General features: G+C 41.5%; 1 protein-coding gene across 4 annotated transcripts in view; it reads left to right on the plus strand.

Moving 5' to 3' along the window:
* Positions 1 to 18,394, plus strand: part of raly (RALY heterogeneous nuclear ribonucleoprotein) — a 108,488-nt gene that overhangs the window by 52,427 nt on the left and 37,667 nt on the right. For all 4 annotated transcript variants that reach the window (XM_046384982.1, XM_046384980.1, XM_046384983.1 and 1 more), the window contains exons 2-4: positions 6,443 to 6,775; positions 11,945 to 12,017; positions 14,423 to 14,470. In XM_046384982.1, coding sequence (XP_046240938.1) covers positions 6,520 to 6,775; positions 11,945 to 12,017; positions 14,423 to 14,470 — 377 coding nt within the window. In that variant the 5' untranslated portion in view covers positions 6,443 to 6,519. The remainder of the gene's footprint in view (positions 1 to 6,442; positions 6,776 to 11,944; positions 12,018 to 14,422; positions 14,471 to 18,394) is intronic.

Consider the following 18,394-nt stretch of genomic DNA (forward strand, 5'->3'; position numbering starts at 1 on the left):
ATTTTTTCATTTTTAATGTTTTCATCATCAGGTCAAACCAGGTCTCCCTTATAGAGAAAGTGAAACTCTTTTTAATGCAAAGCCCTGAGGACTGTGGAGTAGAAGCTATCTTGTAGTTTTAAAGGTCAGTATGTGAATAAATCAGATTCTCAGTTATACAACATCTGAGTTATTGGCTGTGGGAATATTGACTGTAAGCCCACGCTGATTTGTTCTATCACAGTATTACCACCTTGTGTTGTAAGCAAAGTTCATGGAAGCGACTCTAATCCCAAAGCTGCTGCTGTCTCGTCTGTTCTGTTTATTATTAAGAAGTGTTTCTCGCTGCCGGCTCATCGGTGCTGGAATGACCTTCTCTCACGAAGGGTGGAGTCGCTTCCTGTCTTGCAGGCCGAAAACTCGACTGTTTATGGTGTACTTCAAGTCACGATCCTCCCTGCTGAGCCACGGCCCCTCGCGGTTCACGCTCGCCACACTCCAACATCTACCTGACTGCCTCCCTCCCCTCTTTTTCCACCACTTCACTCAGTTTTTAGTTGGATCATTAGTCTACTTCTTATTACGAATCAGTTTTTTAGGTATTGTAATGATTTCCTAGTGGGGAAAAAAAATCCACCACAGAAATGTGTCAGATTCTCAAATTTCAAATGCTCGATCAGAATTTAGCCAATACATCACATAAACCCCTCACCCTTCATGTTAGCAGATGGGAAATGGAACAAACTGACCACTCTGAAGTAAACGTCATTTTAGGTAGCTCTGATGAATGTTCAAGTGCTCATTTTGTTTTGATGCTGTATGAAGGGGGTGAAACGTGACGATTGACAGCTGAGCTCTGCTCCTGATTGGGTCAGATGGGTGTATGGGCGGGATCTCATCTGTGAGCTGTTCACCCTGATTGATTGCCTTTGCACCAAATTTGTTCACACAAGAACATAAGCAACACAAATTCTGTTTGTGCCGCAGCGACAGAATAAAATAATAAAATGCAAAGATCACTTACTGATTTGTAAAACATGAAAATGTTAATCGTGGAACATGGAGAGCTTATCTGAATGTTAACACACACACACAGAGCAGTGTGATTTTGGCCTTCGCTGACCTGTGCTGTAGAGAGCACGAGGTCAGCTTCAGTTTTCAGTGATTTGCTCAAGGGCACCTGAGCGGATTGTTCTCATCCAGACTCAGCAGGGCGTCCGGTCAGGTTGCCGTTTTAGGTCGACCACCAGTTGACCTCTGATCCCACACAGAGCCCCCACCAAAATCCCTCTCATAACCACTGGCATTTTTATTGAAAAATTCTAAAGTTATAAGAATTAAAATCGGTTTAAATGCCACGTATGTAAGGAATTTGTCTCTGCGTGAGGTGCAAATACACAATGTGAATACAGAATTAAAATTGGAAAGTATAATATTATTGTTTAAGTTTTACAAAAACAATGAAATGTGTTTACAGGAGGGTAAGAGTCTGTGTGTGAAGTGCTTTGTCTTGTTTGAGAGTCTGGTTGCAGAGGGGACAACAAGAGTCCATGTCCAGGATTAGAGGGGTCGCCTACAGTCCTTCCTGTCTGCCTCAGGATCCAGGAGTCATACATGGAGGGCAGATTGCAGCCAATCACCTTCTCAGCAGTGCGAACGATACGCTGCGGTCTGCTGCGTGTTATTAATTTATTAATTATTTACTGAAAACCACTTTTGATTATTAAATGGTCCATTGTTTATGTTTATAAATTGATTATAATTATACACTATAAATATAATTGCTAATTATTTTGATGGCCGACTCAGGATGGAGGATGCTTTTTTTATCTACATGTCCCTTCAAGCACAGCTGGAAACTCCCCTGGTGTTTTGTTCAACATATCCAATTTCGTCTCCAAAAACATGGCTGAAGAATCTCAAGAATATCCACTGTTGGTGCCTCAAAGGTGGCCTACAAAATGTCCCAGCTGTGGCTCAAATAAGCTGGTTTGACGGTTGGTTGAAGTGATCTTGTCTAGACTTAAATCCCCTCGCTGTATTTAGGAATGCAACTGGATGAGTTACCTCTCGTGATTATCTGACAAGTTGTTTGTTTAGGGACGCCACACTAACAGATTTCTCGGACAGATGGAAATCTGGATGTAAATGAGGATAAAAATATGACTATGATACGAAGCTCATTTGGGTTTTAAAGCTAAAAATTTACATTGAAACCACAAAGTCAGCTCTCTGATTCATTTGCAGGGCTTACAAGCTCTATCCTGTTTTATGCTAATGAATGCATGTATCATCAAACCATGAAACCCTGAAGGGGGAAGCTTTTAAAGCTAATTTGCTTATAGAGCATGAGCTCATTGGGGTTTAACGTTTTGCTGCACCGTCTCTGTTAGCACACAGCAAGTGTTCATTTGTTTCCACCAAAAGCTGTTTTCTATGGAAACCTGTGCGTTTTGCTTTGCAGTGATAACATGTAGCCCTCACTGTGTGGAAAGCTTGATTAACGCTGAGAATCATTTCATACTGTGGCTAAGATTCTCTTTGTGTCACCTCGTATGCTAATGCACAGGCCTGGATATGAAGCAGAACTGTGAGATTTCAGTAAACCTTATTACCATTTTGTGATCAGTCAAAGCCTCAGCTGAAATTGAAGTAGAAAACTGGAGAGTAATTAATTAATTTGTGTGTAGAAGGAGAATGTGTTGACACTATGGACGATTACTTATCACAGAGTACATTCAGTGATCTGCATCCAAACCCCTACCCCGTGTGTGTGTGTGTGTGTGTGTGTGTGTGTGTGTGTGTGAGAGAGAGAGAGAGAGAGAGGGAAGGCAATCTACAGAGTTTACAGCGATGCATAAGCGACTTCTTCAACAGAAACTTGAAAATGCCAACCCTTTGCCTAGAAACATTCATACAAACCTTTGCTCTCTCTCACGCCTGGACACAGACACACAGACACACAGACACACACACACACACACACACACACACACACACACACTGGATTTGCTGGATCAGCACTCTTCTTTTGGCCACTAAATGTGGACCTCTGAAACAAACGCAGACAGAAGTCCCTCGGGGCACAGCTCAATTGGATTCATTAGAGTTGGACCAATCAGGTTTGAGATGACTCTGTCACCAGGAGGGTCAGATAGAAAGGACGAGAGATCATCAAATCACAGGCACACACGCACGCGCACACACACACACACACACAAGAAGTTGTTTTAACTTGACTTTTTAAACTTTTAACTTTCTCTCGAGATGCAGGTCTGAAAGCAAAACTTTTCCTGTAAAACACACACACACACACACACACACACACACACACACACACACACACACACACAGTCAGCAGTACTGAATCATAAACATTCTTCCCTCCTGGAACCCAGACTCACTGCTGGATATTTCTAATGAGGGAGAGAAGAAGAAAAGCAGCACACAAGCAGGGATGCAGTAAAGAACAGACACTCTATCTGGCCAAAAGTATGAGGACAGACAACTTGTCTCCCTGCTTTGTGTCTGTTTCTGGTTTTTTCGTGGTCTGGACCCCTCAGTCATATTTTGCAACAGCAACACTTTACTATATGAGATAACATCCCGTCACAGAGTGTTTCGCAAAAGAGCACATAAGCAGACAAACGAGAGACGGAGCAACAGACATTTAAAGGAAACAAGGCAAAACAAGAAAACAATACAACAAGCTAACAAAATCAAATGTGGGGGTCTTGAATGCTTTTTAAAGGTGTCCCCAGAACGCGTGTCCAGGAGCTACTACCTCAAAATCTCACTTCCCTTTTGTCTTGAGCCTGGAGCGAAGAGCAAACCACAAACCCCTGATGAGAGGACCTCAGGTGCTTTCTAGTTTTATACCACAGCCTGACAGTGCGAGGCTCTAAATGTGTTCACAACGATCGTGTTGTGAATTTGACTGGATTGATGTAACTTGATATTCAGAGAAGTTTTCAAACTGCATGCAATGTTTGATTTTGCTTTTGTTTGTGTGTGCTTTGGGTTGTAGTTTGTGTCTTTTTGAGTTTTTGCTCTTTTTCTCTCGGGGTTGTGGAAATGTGCTGTGATATTTTACAGTGCTCGAGTTCAGCTTTGTGTCAGCTCCAGAGACAAAAAGGGACAGACACACAGTTAGGAACAGTGATCCTCCAGTCATTTAGTGAAACTGAGTCTTAAAACAGAATAAACTAAAATGCAGTGCTGATTTTGAATCTGTTTTTGATCTACTTCTTGCAGTGTCCTTTTCGGTTGAAAGCCAATTTTACTGCACTTAGTTGTGACTTTGCCGCAGTCCATGTAGTGTATGTTAGTTGGTTTAAGGTTCCCTGTGGAGTTTCTGACCTTTTATAGTGCGACAGAGCTGTGAGCGGATGCCTGTATGCACGAGCATGCAGTCTGGATGGAAGCCTTCTCTGTTGACATTTGATCATAGTGAGTTTTTACATAACAGAGTTCCTTATGGCTATAGTTTAATTTTCTATTTATTTGTTATTGTGTCAAACATTTTCCTGGTCGAAAAGCAAAACTTAATGAATTATCTCAATTAAGTCAAAAGAAGTCAAAGAAGTTCACACTTTGACTTTGTGTGACTTAAATCCAAATCTTAAGTCTCCTGTGGGGGAAGCATGGCTGTGTTCACCCTCCAGAGGACAACAAAGGGAGTCAGCACTGACATGAATCACAAAAAGTGGACACCATCTCTTCTAAATGAATTGCTTTTAGGTGTAATATGTAAAAACTCTTCCTGCAGCTACATCTCAACATCACGCTGTCTGTCTCCTCAGGTCCTTCTGCTTTGTGAAACTGGCTGTTGTTCCATCCGCTCTGTGCTGAATCATCTGTCAAACTTCACTCCCACTGCTGTGTACTACAAGCAGTTTTGATGAGTCATTTACATGACTCTCTCAGCTTTCTGTAAATGGCAGGTTTATATCTGAGTAGAGGTTAAGCAGTGATGAAACGTGTTTCGAGTGAGACATAATCCCCTGGAGCTTACAGCAGCCTCTGAAAATCTGAGAGTCGACTGGAGAGCAACTCCCGTTTTCATTTGGGCGTAGGGCTCCTCACCTGAGATCACCTCCCTCTGCCCGCTTCACCTGCTGCATTGCTCCGCTCTCTGAACGTGCATCTTGTGGCATATAGCAGCCAGTCAGGGTTGTTAGCATCACTGTTAGCCTCGCTTGCGTCCTTCGCAGCACAGAAGGAAGGAGTTAAAGGGGTCCCTGCGTCTTGTCTTTCTTCTCTCGTCTTTGTGAGTCATTTGGATGTTGACGAAGAACTTCGGTCGAATGAGTAATGAGTTGAGTGGTGAGAAATTCAGAGTTATGTTGCATATGATGACTGCTTTGCTCCATATTTCACTGAGGTGTGAGGAGAGGTGAAAATGGTAGTTCACTTGTTAGGTGTATTCTGTATCAGCTTTCAAACTCTCTTCCGTGCTGATCACTTAGTCAAACTAATTGTTTCCCCTTCATTCATAAAGGAGAAAATGTTGATGAAAATGTTGCGGGACTGCACCAAAGTTCACTAAAACTGCTGCAGGCTTCCCTTTGATCTCTCTTGTGTTTCTGAGTATCTGTGAGTGAGGCTTGTGTTGTGGTGCTTTCATGGACATCTGTGATTTTCATTGCTTGAGTGAGCAAAACAACAACTCAGAAACTAAACAACAACCCACAGTAAGGTGCAGCATGACTTGCTGTGAGCCACTAGACAAAGACTTCCTACTCGTCCACGTTGCACTGATGACAGCCAACAAAACTGTCAAAATAATGAGTTACAATCAGCTGCCTGAGATCTTCCTTTACTCTGCCGTATTAGCATTATGGATTTATTTTGGGCGGATGGCGTTGATTCCCAGGTGTCCGTAGCCAACAATGCTATTTGTACTCCAAGTGTTTTCCTAAATCCAACTATGTAGTGTTGTTGTTGTTTAAATCTGACCAAATGCAACTAAAAAGTGAAAATAATGAGTCATTTGAGTCTAAAAATAAGAATTCAGCTTGATATCGAAAAGGTCACCTGGTGATGGATGCAAACAAGCCAAATACACATATGATATAACCATATTGTAGCTAATTAAGCATATTAAGAAGCTAAGTTGAAGTCATGTAAGACATCTTTGTTTAAATTACCTGCCAAAGCTTTTTCAGAGAGCAAATCCTTGAACTGAATGAACCCTGTGTGGTCAGATGTGTTGTCCCAACTCATCCAGACTGTTCACAAGAGGTGTGTGTGTGTTTATGACTTTGTTCGTTTTTGTTTTCCCTCTTTGACTTCTGTGTATGTACCAAGGTCTTGACGCATGAATTCGTTTGCCCAGTAAAGTTTTTGACATTCTTGTTCAGATGTGACCACAAGTCTCGAATGAGTCAGCGAGGAGGTGGGTCCTTAATCATCTGCCTTGTGTGACTAATGCCGGTGATCTGTTCTGTTTTCTCCTCTTCAGGTCCTCATCTCTCCACATCTCTCCTTCCCAATACATCCATTTGACGGTCAACTTCCTTCGCCCCTCGCATCTCCAGCATGTCGCTGAAGGTCCAGACCAGTAATGTGACCAACAAGACAGATCCAAAGTCCATCAACTCCCGAGTGTTTATCGGCAACCTGAACACGGCGGTGGTGAAGAAGTCGGACGTGGAGAGCATCTTCTCAAAGTATGGCCGAGTGCTGGGCTGCTCCGTGCACAAGGGCTATGCTTTCGTCCAATACGCGAGCGAGAGACACGCCAGGGGCGCCGTGATCGGGGAGAACGGCAGGGTGTTGGCCGGACAGACGCTGGGTGAGTCCGCGTGGCTCAGTGGGAGCTGTGGTGCTACTTACAAAGCAGGTGAAAAAGGAAAACAAGGCGGCCAAACTGCTTGTGTTAGACAACAACTATTTTCTAAAACAACGCCAAGTTCTAAATGGGAGTGTAGCTAGTGGTGAAATACCCTTTAATTTTCTAATTAATCAATTAAAATCTGTTAGTGATAGTGTGTATAGTCATGAAATCCCCTTTACGTCAGCTTACGTTGGTAAACAAAGCAGGCTTCAGGATGAGCATGGCCCAAAATGACAAACAAAACGATCTGGTTTGAACGCAAACTAACTAAACTCATTCACCAAAATAAAACAAAAGAAAACAAAGGAATCTAACCTGAACTCCCTGATCAAACAAACAAGAGAAAAAGGAATAAAATAAAAAGGTTTCGCAGTTACCCGGACTGCTTGTTCAGATTAGAAACTACTTAAAATATTTACACGCTGAAATGAATCTCTGACGATCAACAGCAGCGAACATCAAATATTCAATATAAAGTAAGTAAGAGCGCAGCATTAAAAGGGTCATAATGTTTTTGACTCACTGTTCTCGTCAGGAAATCTTTTCACCCTGCCAGTTCAGTTGGCACGAAACGGTGCCGTCTGTTAATGGATGCTTTGGTTTAGGCCTGATTTCATTTCAGCCCCCTGACCTCCACATCTTCACACTTTGCAGCCTCGTGAGAACAGAGCAGCTCCTGCACAAGGAGCAGAAGACTTGCAGCAAGACGACCTTGATGTTTGTTGATGCCTTGACCACAGCCACTCCCGTAATGATCAGTGAGCTTTCTCTGACTGCACAAACATCCAGAACCTTTGATGACCCCTGAGCTCCATTAAATTCCCTTTCATTCTCCAGTGTTTACATGTTTCGCCTTTCTTCCATGATGCCGTGCAATGAAATATCAGAGTGGAAATCACAGTTGAGGGGCGAGTGCCTTAAAACTGCCGGAGTGTTTTCCTCCGTCTGTCTGATCCCCCGGTGGAGCAGGCAGAGACGAGCTGTCAGCCAGCTGGTGTGAAGAACTCAGCTGGTTTATGTTGAGCCACTGCAGAGCTGCAAGCACATTTCGTTAATAGTCTCCCAGTGCAGTGTGTGTGTGTGTGTGTGTGTGTGTGTGTGAAAGGGAAAATACATGAATGAGTGTAACTGTTTGTGAAAGTGTGCGTATCTTAGCTTGTGTGCGTTCTGAGTTGAAGAGTTAATTGCTATCTGACAAACAACACTCATCAACACAAACACGCACGCACACACACACACACACACACCACACACATTCACACACTCACATACACACCACAAACACACACACACACACACACACACTGTCACAGCAGCTTTATCCCACATTACACTCACACACCGATGGAGCCTTCTGGGAAATGTATCCAGTGCTACTGAGTGTGTGTGTGTGTGTGTGTGTGTGTGCTGCTGGATCATATAAAATCTTAAAGTCCTCCCTCTCTCCGTTCCGCCGAGCTACCAGACTCTTTTCGCTCGTTACGTGTCTCTCCGCTGCTCTCCATCTCCTTTTAGCTCTGCAGTCATGGGATGATCCATGACACGCTTTTAACCCTTCTGAAACATAATTACTGCTGTGGTGTTCTGGCTGGGAAGAAAAACGAGACTCTAATAAAATAATAAGTAATGTGATAATTAATATTGTTTTCATTGTATTTCTCAAAACTAACATTACTACCAATCATAAAAGAGAGAGTAAAAAGCAGAATACTCAAACGCAGCAAAGAAAATATCCTATATAGACAGAAGTATTTGGACACATCTCTTTATTATTGAATTCGGGTGTGGTACGAGGCTGTTTCTCAGGGTTTGTTCTCGGCCCCTGACTTCCAGTGAAGGGAAATCTGAATGCTTCAGCACACCAAGACATTTTGGACAATGCTATGCTTCCAACTTTGTGGCAACAGTTTGTTGAAGGCCCTTTTCTATTCCAGCATGACTGTGCCCCAGTGCACAAAGCAAAGCTCCATAAAGACATGGTTGGATGAGTTTGGTGTGGAAGAACTTGACTGGCCCACACAGAGCCCTGACCTCAACCCCATCCAACACCTTTGGGATGAACTGGAACGGAGATTGTGAGCCAGGCCTTTTGGTCCAACATCAGTGTGTGACCTCACAAATGCTCTACTGCATGAATGGGCACAAATTCCCACAGAAACACTCCAACATGTTGTGGAAAGCCTTCACAGAAGAGTGGAAGCTGTTAGAGCTGCAAAGCTGTCTGTGTGTTTAGAATGAGACGTCATTAAAGTCCCTGTTGGTGTAAATGTCCTAATACTTTTGTCCATATAGTAGTGTAATTGAGTCTAAGGAAGTAACATTAATTAACATTAATATGGAGTCATCCCATATTATATTTAGATTTAGATTTATTTATATTGTATTTAGGATGCAATTCTGAACAATTGTTGGTGTAATGATGAGGTGTCTCAGTTCTGACCCACTAAGTTAGAGTACCTAGAAACTCTGGCTTTTTACAGAGTTTTGAAATAACAAAGTTCTGCAGTCGAGGGGACAATTGATTAGCAAGCCGCTTTACAAACTGCTAATGAGAGCGGACAGCTTCCAGTTTGGTGATCACCGTAAGAGTGAAGTGTTTATTGGACAGACTGAAATGACTCGCTGCTCAGAGAGTCAATACAGTATGTTTGTGCGTGTGCTGCGTTCAGGGACTTCCCTTTGAATAACAAGACCCTGCAGGAGACGAAGTAAAGTCACTGAGGCATATGGAGCAGCAGGAGGACTGAGTGTGTGCGCGTGTGTGTGTGCATGTCTTAGTTTGGTCTTTTGCCGTTGCCACACCTGGCGGTAGTCAGCGTTCTGGATCACTGCCTCAAATACACACACACACACACACACACACACACACACACACACACACACACACACACACACACACACTCTCTCTCCTTCACGGTAAAGTTAACAGGCTTGAATCTTCAGCCTCTGGCTGCTGAAAACTCACTTTCCATCCTCATCCGTCCATCCATCTTTCCTTATCCTCCCTCGTTTGTCTGCTGCCCTCCATCCTCCAACATTTCAAAGATCTGAATTTCCATCATCCTACTTTATGTTTTAAGAGATTTTCAAGCACTTATTAGTTCATTTGACCCTCAATTTCATATAATTTGTTACTTTATGATTTTATTTACTGTAGAGTTCTTTGTCGTGTGTAACACACAGTGGGGGAGTGAGCTTTCTGAGGGACAGGGATGAAACAATAAAAACCAGCTGCATGCAGTGGGGCTCCAGCATGCAGAAATTCATGATGCATTCATGGTGAAACAGTTAAAAACTCTGCATCAGCTGTGATTCAGCCCCATAAGGTTGTCTGCTCACTTTATGGCATGTAGTTTATATATGCATAGTCTACTGTATGAACATTTAAGTGGCTAAATTTGTTAGATTTAATCTGATTACATGTTTTCCCCACAAGATTAAATGTTGAAACATCACCAGGGACCATTAATACTGTCACAACAGAAATATCTCTCCTACTGATACTAATCATACTGGTTTTGCTGCTTCTTCGGTACTTGTGTTAAACTAATTAGTGGTATATTGGAGGGACAAGAGAGGTCAGCACCTGTCAAAGTTTGAAAGCGTATGCACAAAATCACCAAAATTCTTGGGTTTCTTCTTGTTTTGTCCGACTGATTCGTAGCAGGCGTTTGATGGCTCAGTGTATGCGTCTCCTCCTCCGTCATGTATTCAAATATGCCAGCTAAATGCAGCCTTTTTCTGTGTGGCTTCCTGGCAGGTGCTCTGATTTCCACCAAAAAAGTCATGCTGGTTTGGTGAACTGGAAATTCTAGATTGCCCCACGATAGACTGCTGAGCTGTCACAGTGTTCCCCGCCTCTATTAAAAAGCATGCCGGGATGGGCTCCAGCCCCTAGAGACCCCCAACAGGATAAGAGGTTTAGAGAGTGGATAGATGGATGGATGAATCACAGGTGCATGTGTGTTTCCTTGTGTGAGCACAGATCAGCTATTAACTTTCCTCCCACATATGCTAGAGGGGGAACCAAGCAACAAATGGTTGAAATGGTAATCAGCTCTAACATGGGTCTGGTGTATTCTTCATTCATAATAAGCATAAGCACAATTGCTGTATATGTATATCATCTGCACCAGTGGGAGCATCTAGATGCCTACAATAGAGCCTTGTGGGACTCCACAACTCATTTTTTTGTAGATATATAGTTATGAAATTACACAAAATAGTCCCTGTCCTTTAACTGACATTCAGACCAGAACTTCCCCAGTTATCCAGTCTGTCCAGCTGTGGTTGATCATGTTGAATGCAGCACTGAGATCTAATAGTAATAACAGTGAAAGTGACATGTTTCTACTGTCTGTCGATGTCACTCTGGACTCTGAGTCTCTGTGGAAAACATCAAAACACTTATTTAACAGATTTTTCTAACCTTTTCATTTCATCCTCATATTTTAAAAACATTAAAATAGCAACTTTTACATGACTGTGATTCTTTTGACATTTTTTCATTATTTCATGTGTTTTTGTCCCATGGTGCAACAGTAACATAAACAATGGGTTTATCCAAATTTGCTACCACAAGCCTCCAAGTAGTGCAGGAAATGTACTTTTCATGTGGTACCCCTTGTGGACTTTAGGAAAGGATGTGAGGATGTTGTTTTTTTTAATCACTTCAAATAAGGGAGGAAGCCACAAACAGTTCTGCTGGAAATCAGATTTCTTACTTTACTTAATATTATTTATACATAATAAGTTGACAGGCCAGTGTGGGCCCACTGGGATGGGACTCACTGAATAACTGAATGAATGGCTGAACGGCTGACTGAACTGACAGTAGGCACTGTGGTCAGAAGAAGACGAAGAGGGAATGTTGTAAAGTGGCTCAACAGCTCACTCTAGTGGAGAGTACAAGGAAACACACCATCCACTGCTATATACAGCAGTTCTTAATACTAAGCTGTTACCTTCTCTCTGAATCTGTTGTGTCGCTCATACTGATATTTAACTAAATTAGTAGTCGAAGTAGGGTAGTTCACTGCGTTGGGTTTTAGAGACTTTTCATCATCATCATTTTAAAAGTCAAAAATGAAACAATCCTGTTTCTTTTCCTCTCTCCTGTTTCTTTAGATATCAACATGGCAGGAGAACCGAGACCAAACAGACCCAAAGCCCTGAAGCGATCAGCAGCTTCTCTCTACAGGTACATGTGGCCATTGATTGGATTAATTGTTTGATCACGCAGTCAGTCAGTCACATTTCTCATCAGATCATGTTTCAGTACGCTTCTGTGACCCCATTTCTGAAAAACGTAGTGGTGATACTGTGTAAAATGTAAATGAAAACAGACTCTAATCACCTGCAAACGAACCGCCTGTCGAGGAGGCCCCTTTCAAACCCACACATGATACTGTTACCTGTAGGCAATTAAGCTGTTTACCTGTGAAATGTTCCAAGCAGGTGTTTTTTGAGCCTTCCACAACTTTCTCACTCTTTTGTTGCCATGTTTCAAATGAGTTGTTGGCATCATATTCAGAATAAACACATTTCAATCAGGAGGGACTTTATAAGAATTAGCAATTATCGTCATTATTATTATTATTATATGTAGCATCTAAAAAGTAATTGGCAATTAGGCCCCGTCGTGATGACATCAAACTGGAGGAGCTGGTGAGGCTGCGTGTTGTGTAAGAAAACCCTCGATGGAGTCTGGACACTGAAGGTGGTGGTGATGAAGATGATCTGTATGAGAAGAGCGTGGACTCTGAGCTCGACTTGGCTGGCGTATACAAAGAGCTGCAGGTGCTCAGGGTGGAGGAGGGTGGAGGCAAGTCACACAGAGAGAGAATGAATACTGAATAAACCTAAAGCTACATATTTATAAAAATCAACACAAAAATCAATTTATTGTACTGTTTTCATTTGAGCATGTGTCCGAAAGGGTTAGCAAATCATCACATTCTGATTTATTTGCTTTGCACAGCGTACTAACGTATTTTGTGTAAACAAGCAGAAGTTCTTTTTAAAGGTCAGGATTTGTATTAGAAGGCCAGCAAGAGAATACTGCAGCCACAAACAACATGTGGCCGTACAAACAAATGCAGGTGTTCACATGAGACTGAGATCTAAACCGCTTTAATTGAAGAAGTACAAGCCTTTGAAACCACCTGCTGTGGATAACAACACCCTGAAGAAGGTGGAGGCTGAGACCTGGAGGTGTTTTATGAACAACAACACCCTGAAGAAGTCTCAGTCTGCTATTTATAACATTTTGAGAAACATCAGTAATTAGACTTCTGGAAAAACTTATTGTAGAAAGACAGTTTTTTTTCCCTCACGCAATAACTGAAACTGTTTGTGAGGTGCCTCCTCTGTTTACTCCAGATACTGTACTTTTTACTCTGCTACATTTATTTCAAAGCTTTGATTCCTACTTTATTTGCAGATTCAGATTATTAAAACAAAGTATGAAAAACAAATAAGTGGTATATTATTTTGGTTTATCCTGGATAAAGTCATTAAAATGAGCTTCACTAGCAGCTGTTCCAGCAACATTAACATGGTGAACACATTAATGCATTCATAATTATACAGTAATATGATAGGATTCTGTAAGGTTTTGATGCTAAAACTTTTGTGGTTTTACTAAAGTAAAACTTTAACTGCATTACTTTTACTTCTTGCAGAGTATTTCCGCACTGTAGTATTAGTATTTTTTCTTCAGTACAAGATTTTAGTACCTCTTTCAGTAGAAATAGAACAACATTATCATCCCTTTGGCAATGTGATTGTGCCTCCACTTTTCGCTTCCCTTTTAGCTCCGTATTTAACATCTGCCCCATCGCCGCTCAGTGCTCCACTTTCCTCACCAGCAGGCCTCCAGCTTTGTCTGTCTGCTGCTGTTGTATATTTCGTTGGTTGTGTATTTGGTTTATCAGTTACCTTCTGAGCGTCTCGTGACTGAATCTGTCGTCAAAACAAAACAATGAAATGAAAGGACCTTTAAAGCTCCACAGAGCTGCAGAGTTGGTTTTGATTCCTTCCTTCATCACTTTCAATGATCATTTAAAGATTACAAAGAATTTTAATTCAATTTTACAAACTTTAATATAAAAAATATGATTTTAATAGGTTTCAGTGGAGAAAAGTGTTATTTTCTCAGTAGATTACGGCTACATAGTAGAAAGTTTTTATTTTTTGGTCAGAAGTTCTCTGACTCCACTGTTATTTTCGCTGATGTATCCAGGACATGGCTGCTCAGAGTTCATGCATGCTAACAGAAATTGTAAAACATGTCCATAAATGTCAAATATTCTGCACATCATTCTCGAGTATTAAGTTTCTGCTGCCGTAGTCTCTTTGGTCTTTGTCATTTTCATTTCTCTCTTTCTTTCTCCTGGGGTTAAAATGAAGTATGTTGTGGTTTCTTTTTTCTCTTCCACACAGTTTATAATTATTGCCTTTTTTTAAAGCATTTGTATACACAGCTATAAACTGCAAGAAAACCCTTCAAGAAAGATTTTGTTCCCATGTGTTGTTTTACATGTGGTCACATGCTTGTGTTTTATTTTGTCTTTGTCTCTTTGTTCTCCTGCATTTTCTCCCCAGTGGCTACGAGTTTGACTACGATTACTACAGAGAAGACTTCTACGACAGGTAAGAGGAAGGTCCTCCAGCTTTCTTCAGCCGGACTGTAGTCAGGGTTTGAACACATGGACTGTTGGCTCCGGTGTTTTTCCAGCTATCATCAGAAGGTTAATCATGTTAACCTTTCAGGGGCCCGAGGCAGAATGTCGTTCAGAGGCCCAACATGAGTTAAAAATGTCTCTATTGAGCCGTAGAAATTGAGGAAATTGAGCCAATGTGGTGTTTATAGAACTTTCTTGTATTATGACAGTGCACACAATGTGAACATGGAAACAGACAGAACAACTGTTTTGACCGGGGTAAAACCAATTGCTCTAGCATGTACATTACAAGATGGAAAAAAAATAATTGCTCACGGCATACAGGGGAAACAGATGATGCTCCCTGGCCAGGTGCAACAGGTAACAGTGAAGTCTTGGGTGAGTCTCTGCTTGGCGCTGCCACAAGCAGATGAGCCTTGTGTGTGTTTACCCCATGAGGTTGACTTGATTTTTCCATTTACAGAGAGAAAAACTGGTGTAAGGAATTAAATGAAATAAAACACTTAGTTTTATCTATCATTATAAAAAAGTGTTAGCTTAGTGCATGTCAGTTACACGGAGTGTTGTTTTGAACGCTGTGATGAAAAGACCAAAAATAAACTGTTGAACAAAGGAAGTTATAAACAAAAGACAAACCACCAAAGGGTAAGTTGTCTCCAGTGTTCACGCAGGTCACGAGACGACTTGTTCTGTGTCCACAAATTTCCAAAAATCTGCTTTTTGAGGACTGTTTGCATTGTTAAGAATAAATTATCCTAAGATAACAAAACACCCACCCCCCACCACCTGATTCCATAAAAGTTTGGACCGTGTGTAAAACATAAATAAAACAAAATGTGGTAATTTTCCTTGTTTTTTTTTGACATACACTCAAAACAGTAGAAAGACAATATATTTCTTGTTTTCCTTTGTCTGTTTTTTGTTAATGTATGCTTATTTCGAATCTGATGCCTGCAACTTATTGTCAAACTAGATGGGACAGGAGCACCAAAAGTTTTGTTCTACTCAAAAAACACCCAAAAACCAAAACGCTGGTTTGGGACATCCCACAAATAAACCGGTTCATTGGTATCATTATTATAATTCATCAATGGTAGGGTTTCTACACTGATTTTCAAACGTATGCACCCATTTTATGATTACTCCTGCTAGCAACCTGACTGTTAGCCATGGCTAGCTCCCTAGTTGTTGCTCGCTAACACAGTTAACTAACATCACTTAAGCTTTCCACAGTGGAATGGCTGGTGACATTAGTTTGCTCACTGGTTTTCATTGTTGATCATCTTGGCTGGCTGAAAAGCTCCTGATGGCCCTTCTTGTTTTCAGTAGCATCATGGATAAGACCTACAAAGTACAAAACATGTTGGTATGGACAAACATTACGTGTGCTGTGCGGAGGAAAAGGAATAAGTTGACTGAAAGACCCCATTTTCTCCCACGTTCGAGGGGACTGGCAGCCGCAATAATTTATCGTCTAATTTGAATGAATTGAATTTATGAATTCACAGTTCATACTTAATTTTAAGGCCAATCATAGCATCATGCTGAAAAGGGGGTAATGATTAGCTTGTCCATCGGAGAGTCATGTTTCCATCACGGCCGATCAGAGCCAGAGCTGATAAAGACCCATGATTACTGCAGGGCCCCGGTGTGAGTGCCAATTGTACGCTTTACTACTGAAAACAAAAGCCAGATGTCAGTGGGTGTTGGTGGGATTTCTGTCCAATGTAAAACGGGTCGCACGAGGACCCAAGTGGACCTGTGAACTTCTCTATGTTACTGTGGTGGATATAAAATCCTTACAGCAGTCAGGTAATAAAATATTATGTTTATGACAGCACCATTTGACAGTTGATCACATGTAATGAACACAAAAGGAAGATTAACAATGTCTTCCATTACTTAAATAAGATCGTACACAAAAATCTTCAGCCAGGGGATTACTGGCCTGAGGGTGCCGCCTCTTGATAATGCTGAACCGGGAACATCTGGTTAAACTTGATCCATTGTCACAGTGTGGTAACTATTACAGCCACGACAAAACCAGATGAAAGTCATCATTAAATCTATTAGTGTTGTGAGAGTGAAAAGAAAAAAAAAACTGACATTGACATTCCTCGCATTGAAGCAAATCCTTTGACCCCATCATGTATGTCTTGTCTGGCTTCCATGAGAGTTCAGCACTTTGAAATTGAATCTTTTACTTTGGTAAAGTAGAAAAATACATGTGCACCAATGGGAGATTTTTTTTTTTTTTTTAAATTCTGCATACCAAGCAAAAGAGGGAGTAGAGATGGCCATCTGAGATCAATCAGTGATGATGCATCCAGATGATCCCAGATGTCAAACTAATGTCTGTCTTCGATCTAAGATAGAGAGCTTTGCATCTACAGTAAAAAAAAACAAAACACCAAAACAATCCAGCATTCTTCAGTACCATTATAAGAAGAGATTTTGAAACTTCAGTACAGGGTTTCGTGTTTCCCAGAAACGGTCATGCTTGTTCAGAAGAACATCTCTCCTGAAGCCTCTTTTGACTCCTGTCAAAACACATCAAGCTTTGTCTGTCTTGAAATAAAACAGCTTAATGCAGTGAGGAAAAGGGTGGACAAGGTTTATCCTCCTCCCTGGGAGAGGAGGAGCAGCTGCTCTTCTAATACACTCAGTTATACAATACCATTGCAGTTACTCTGACTTTGCCAACACAGAACAAAGAGGGAACAGCCATTATTTCTCATAGGTGTTACTGAACACACAGTCGTTTGGGTCTAACAAGACGGCTTCCAGTCCTGGGATTCCCTTTCGGTCACTGTCCCTGCTTTTATTATTTCCTGTTGTGACCTTCATAGCGTCCAGTTGCCAGCATTCTGGCATTGAAGCAAGCACTAATATCACTGCAGGAAAGAATGTAGTAGGCTATATGTTAATTACCTGCACAAGCTGTGAACTCCGTGCATGGATTCTTCTGGTACTTGGCTAAAAATTCTCAGGCACGACTCAAAACAACACGACTGCTTTGTAGGATAGCAGTGCTCTTCATCCTACACTTTACCTTGCACAAACCACCTGCTTGCACACTTGATGTGAAATACAGGTGTTAGGGCTTGTTTCTACTGCTATCTGGGGCCTAATGTGTGATGAGCTGTTGTCCTACTGTCCCTTCAGGACAGGTTGCTTCCTCAAGTATTGGTAAGTAGGTAAATTTTTGTGAATATAGTTTTATTCCCCACTGGAAGATGCTCAATTAGCATTAACCGAGAACTGTGAAGTACAATGGCTTGTGGCTGAATTACAATAAACCACAAAATGCAGCGTGTGGTTTTTCACAAAGCTGTTTAAAGTCTACAGATTGTTGACAATCACATAATATCACCAAAACTAATGTCCTGATGTTCATGAATTTAGACCAAATGTGGACATCCTCAAAAGAATGACCCCAGGGTTACCCCAAAACACTTCCTGTAGCACCACTATCAGGTGAAAATACACGTTGTGAAATCTTAAGTATAAAATGAAATTCACTTGCAGTGCTCCTACGCAGTATTTTCTCTTCACAGTACAGCCTTTGAGTGACATCTAATTGGAACCTCCTCCAGCGTGATTATTTATCATCACTTAAAGATGATTCCACAAACATGACCGTGAATTGAATTTTGTCCCCAGACGTCAGCACTTCAGAGACCTTTGTGAATATGTAAAGTGGGATGTGACTCATACGTGGATCTCTAAACCCTGTGTTAAACCCATACTGTATGATTTACGTTTGAAAGAACCCTCACACGTGAGTCATCACAGTCATCGCATCCTCTTGCAACTGTCGTGGTCGGATGGCCAAATGATCCATCTCAAAAGGATGCAGAAATGACAAATTAAGTTATTACCCAGCATCTTT

The sequence above is a fragment of the Scatophagus argus genome, chromosome 3 (genome assembly GCF_020382885.2).
Source record: "Scatophagus argus isolate fScaArg1 chromosome 3, fScaArg1.pri, whole genome shotgun sequence".
Taxonomy (NCBI): domain Eukaryota; kingdom Metazoa; phylum Chordata; class Actinopteri; family Scatophagidae; genus Scatophagus; species Scatophagus argus.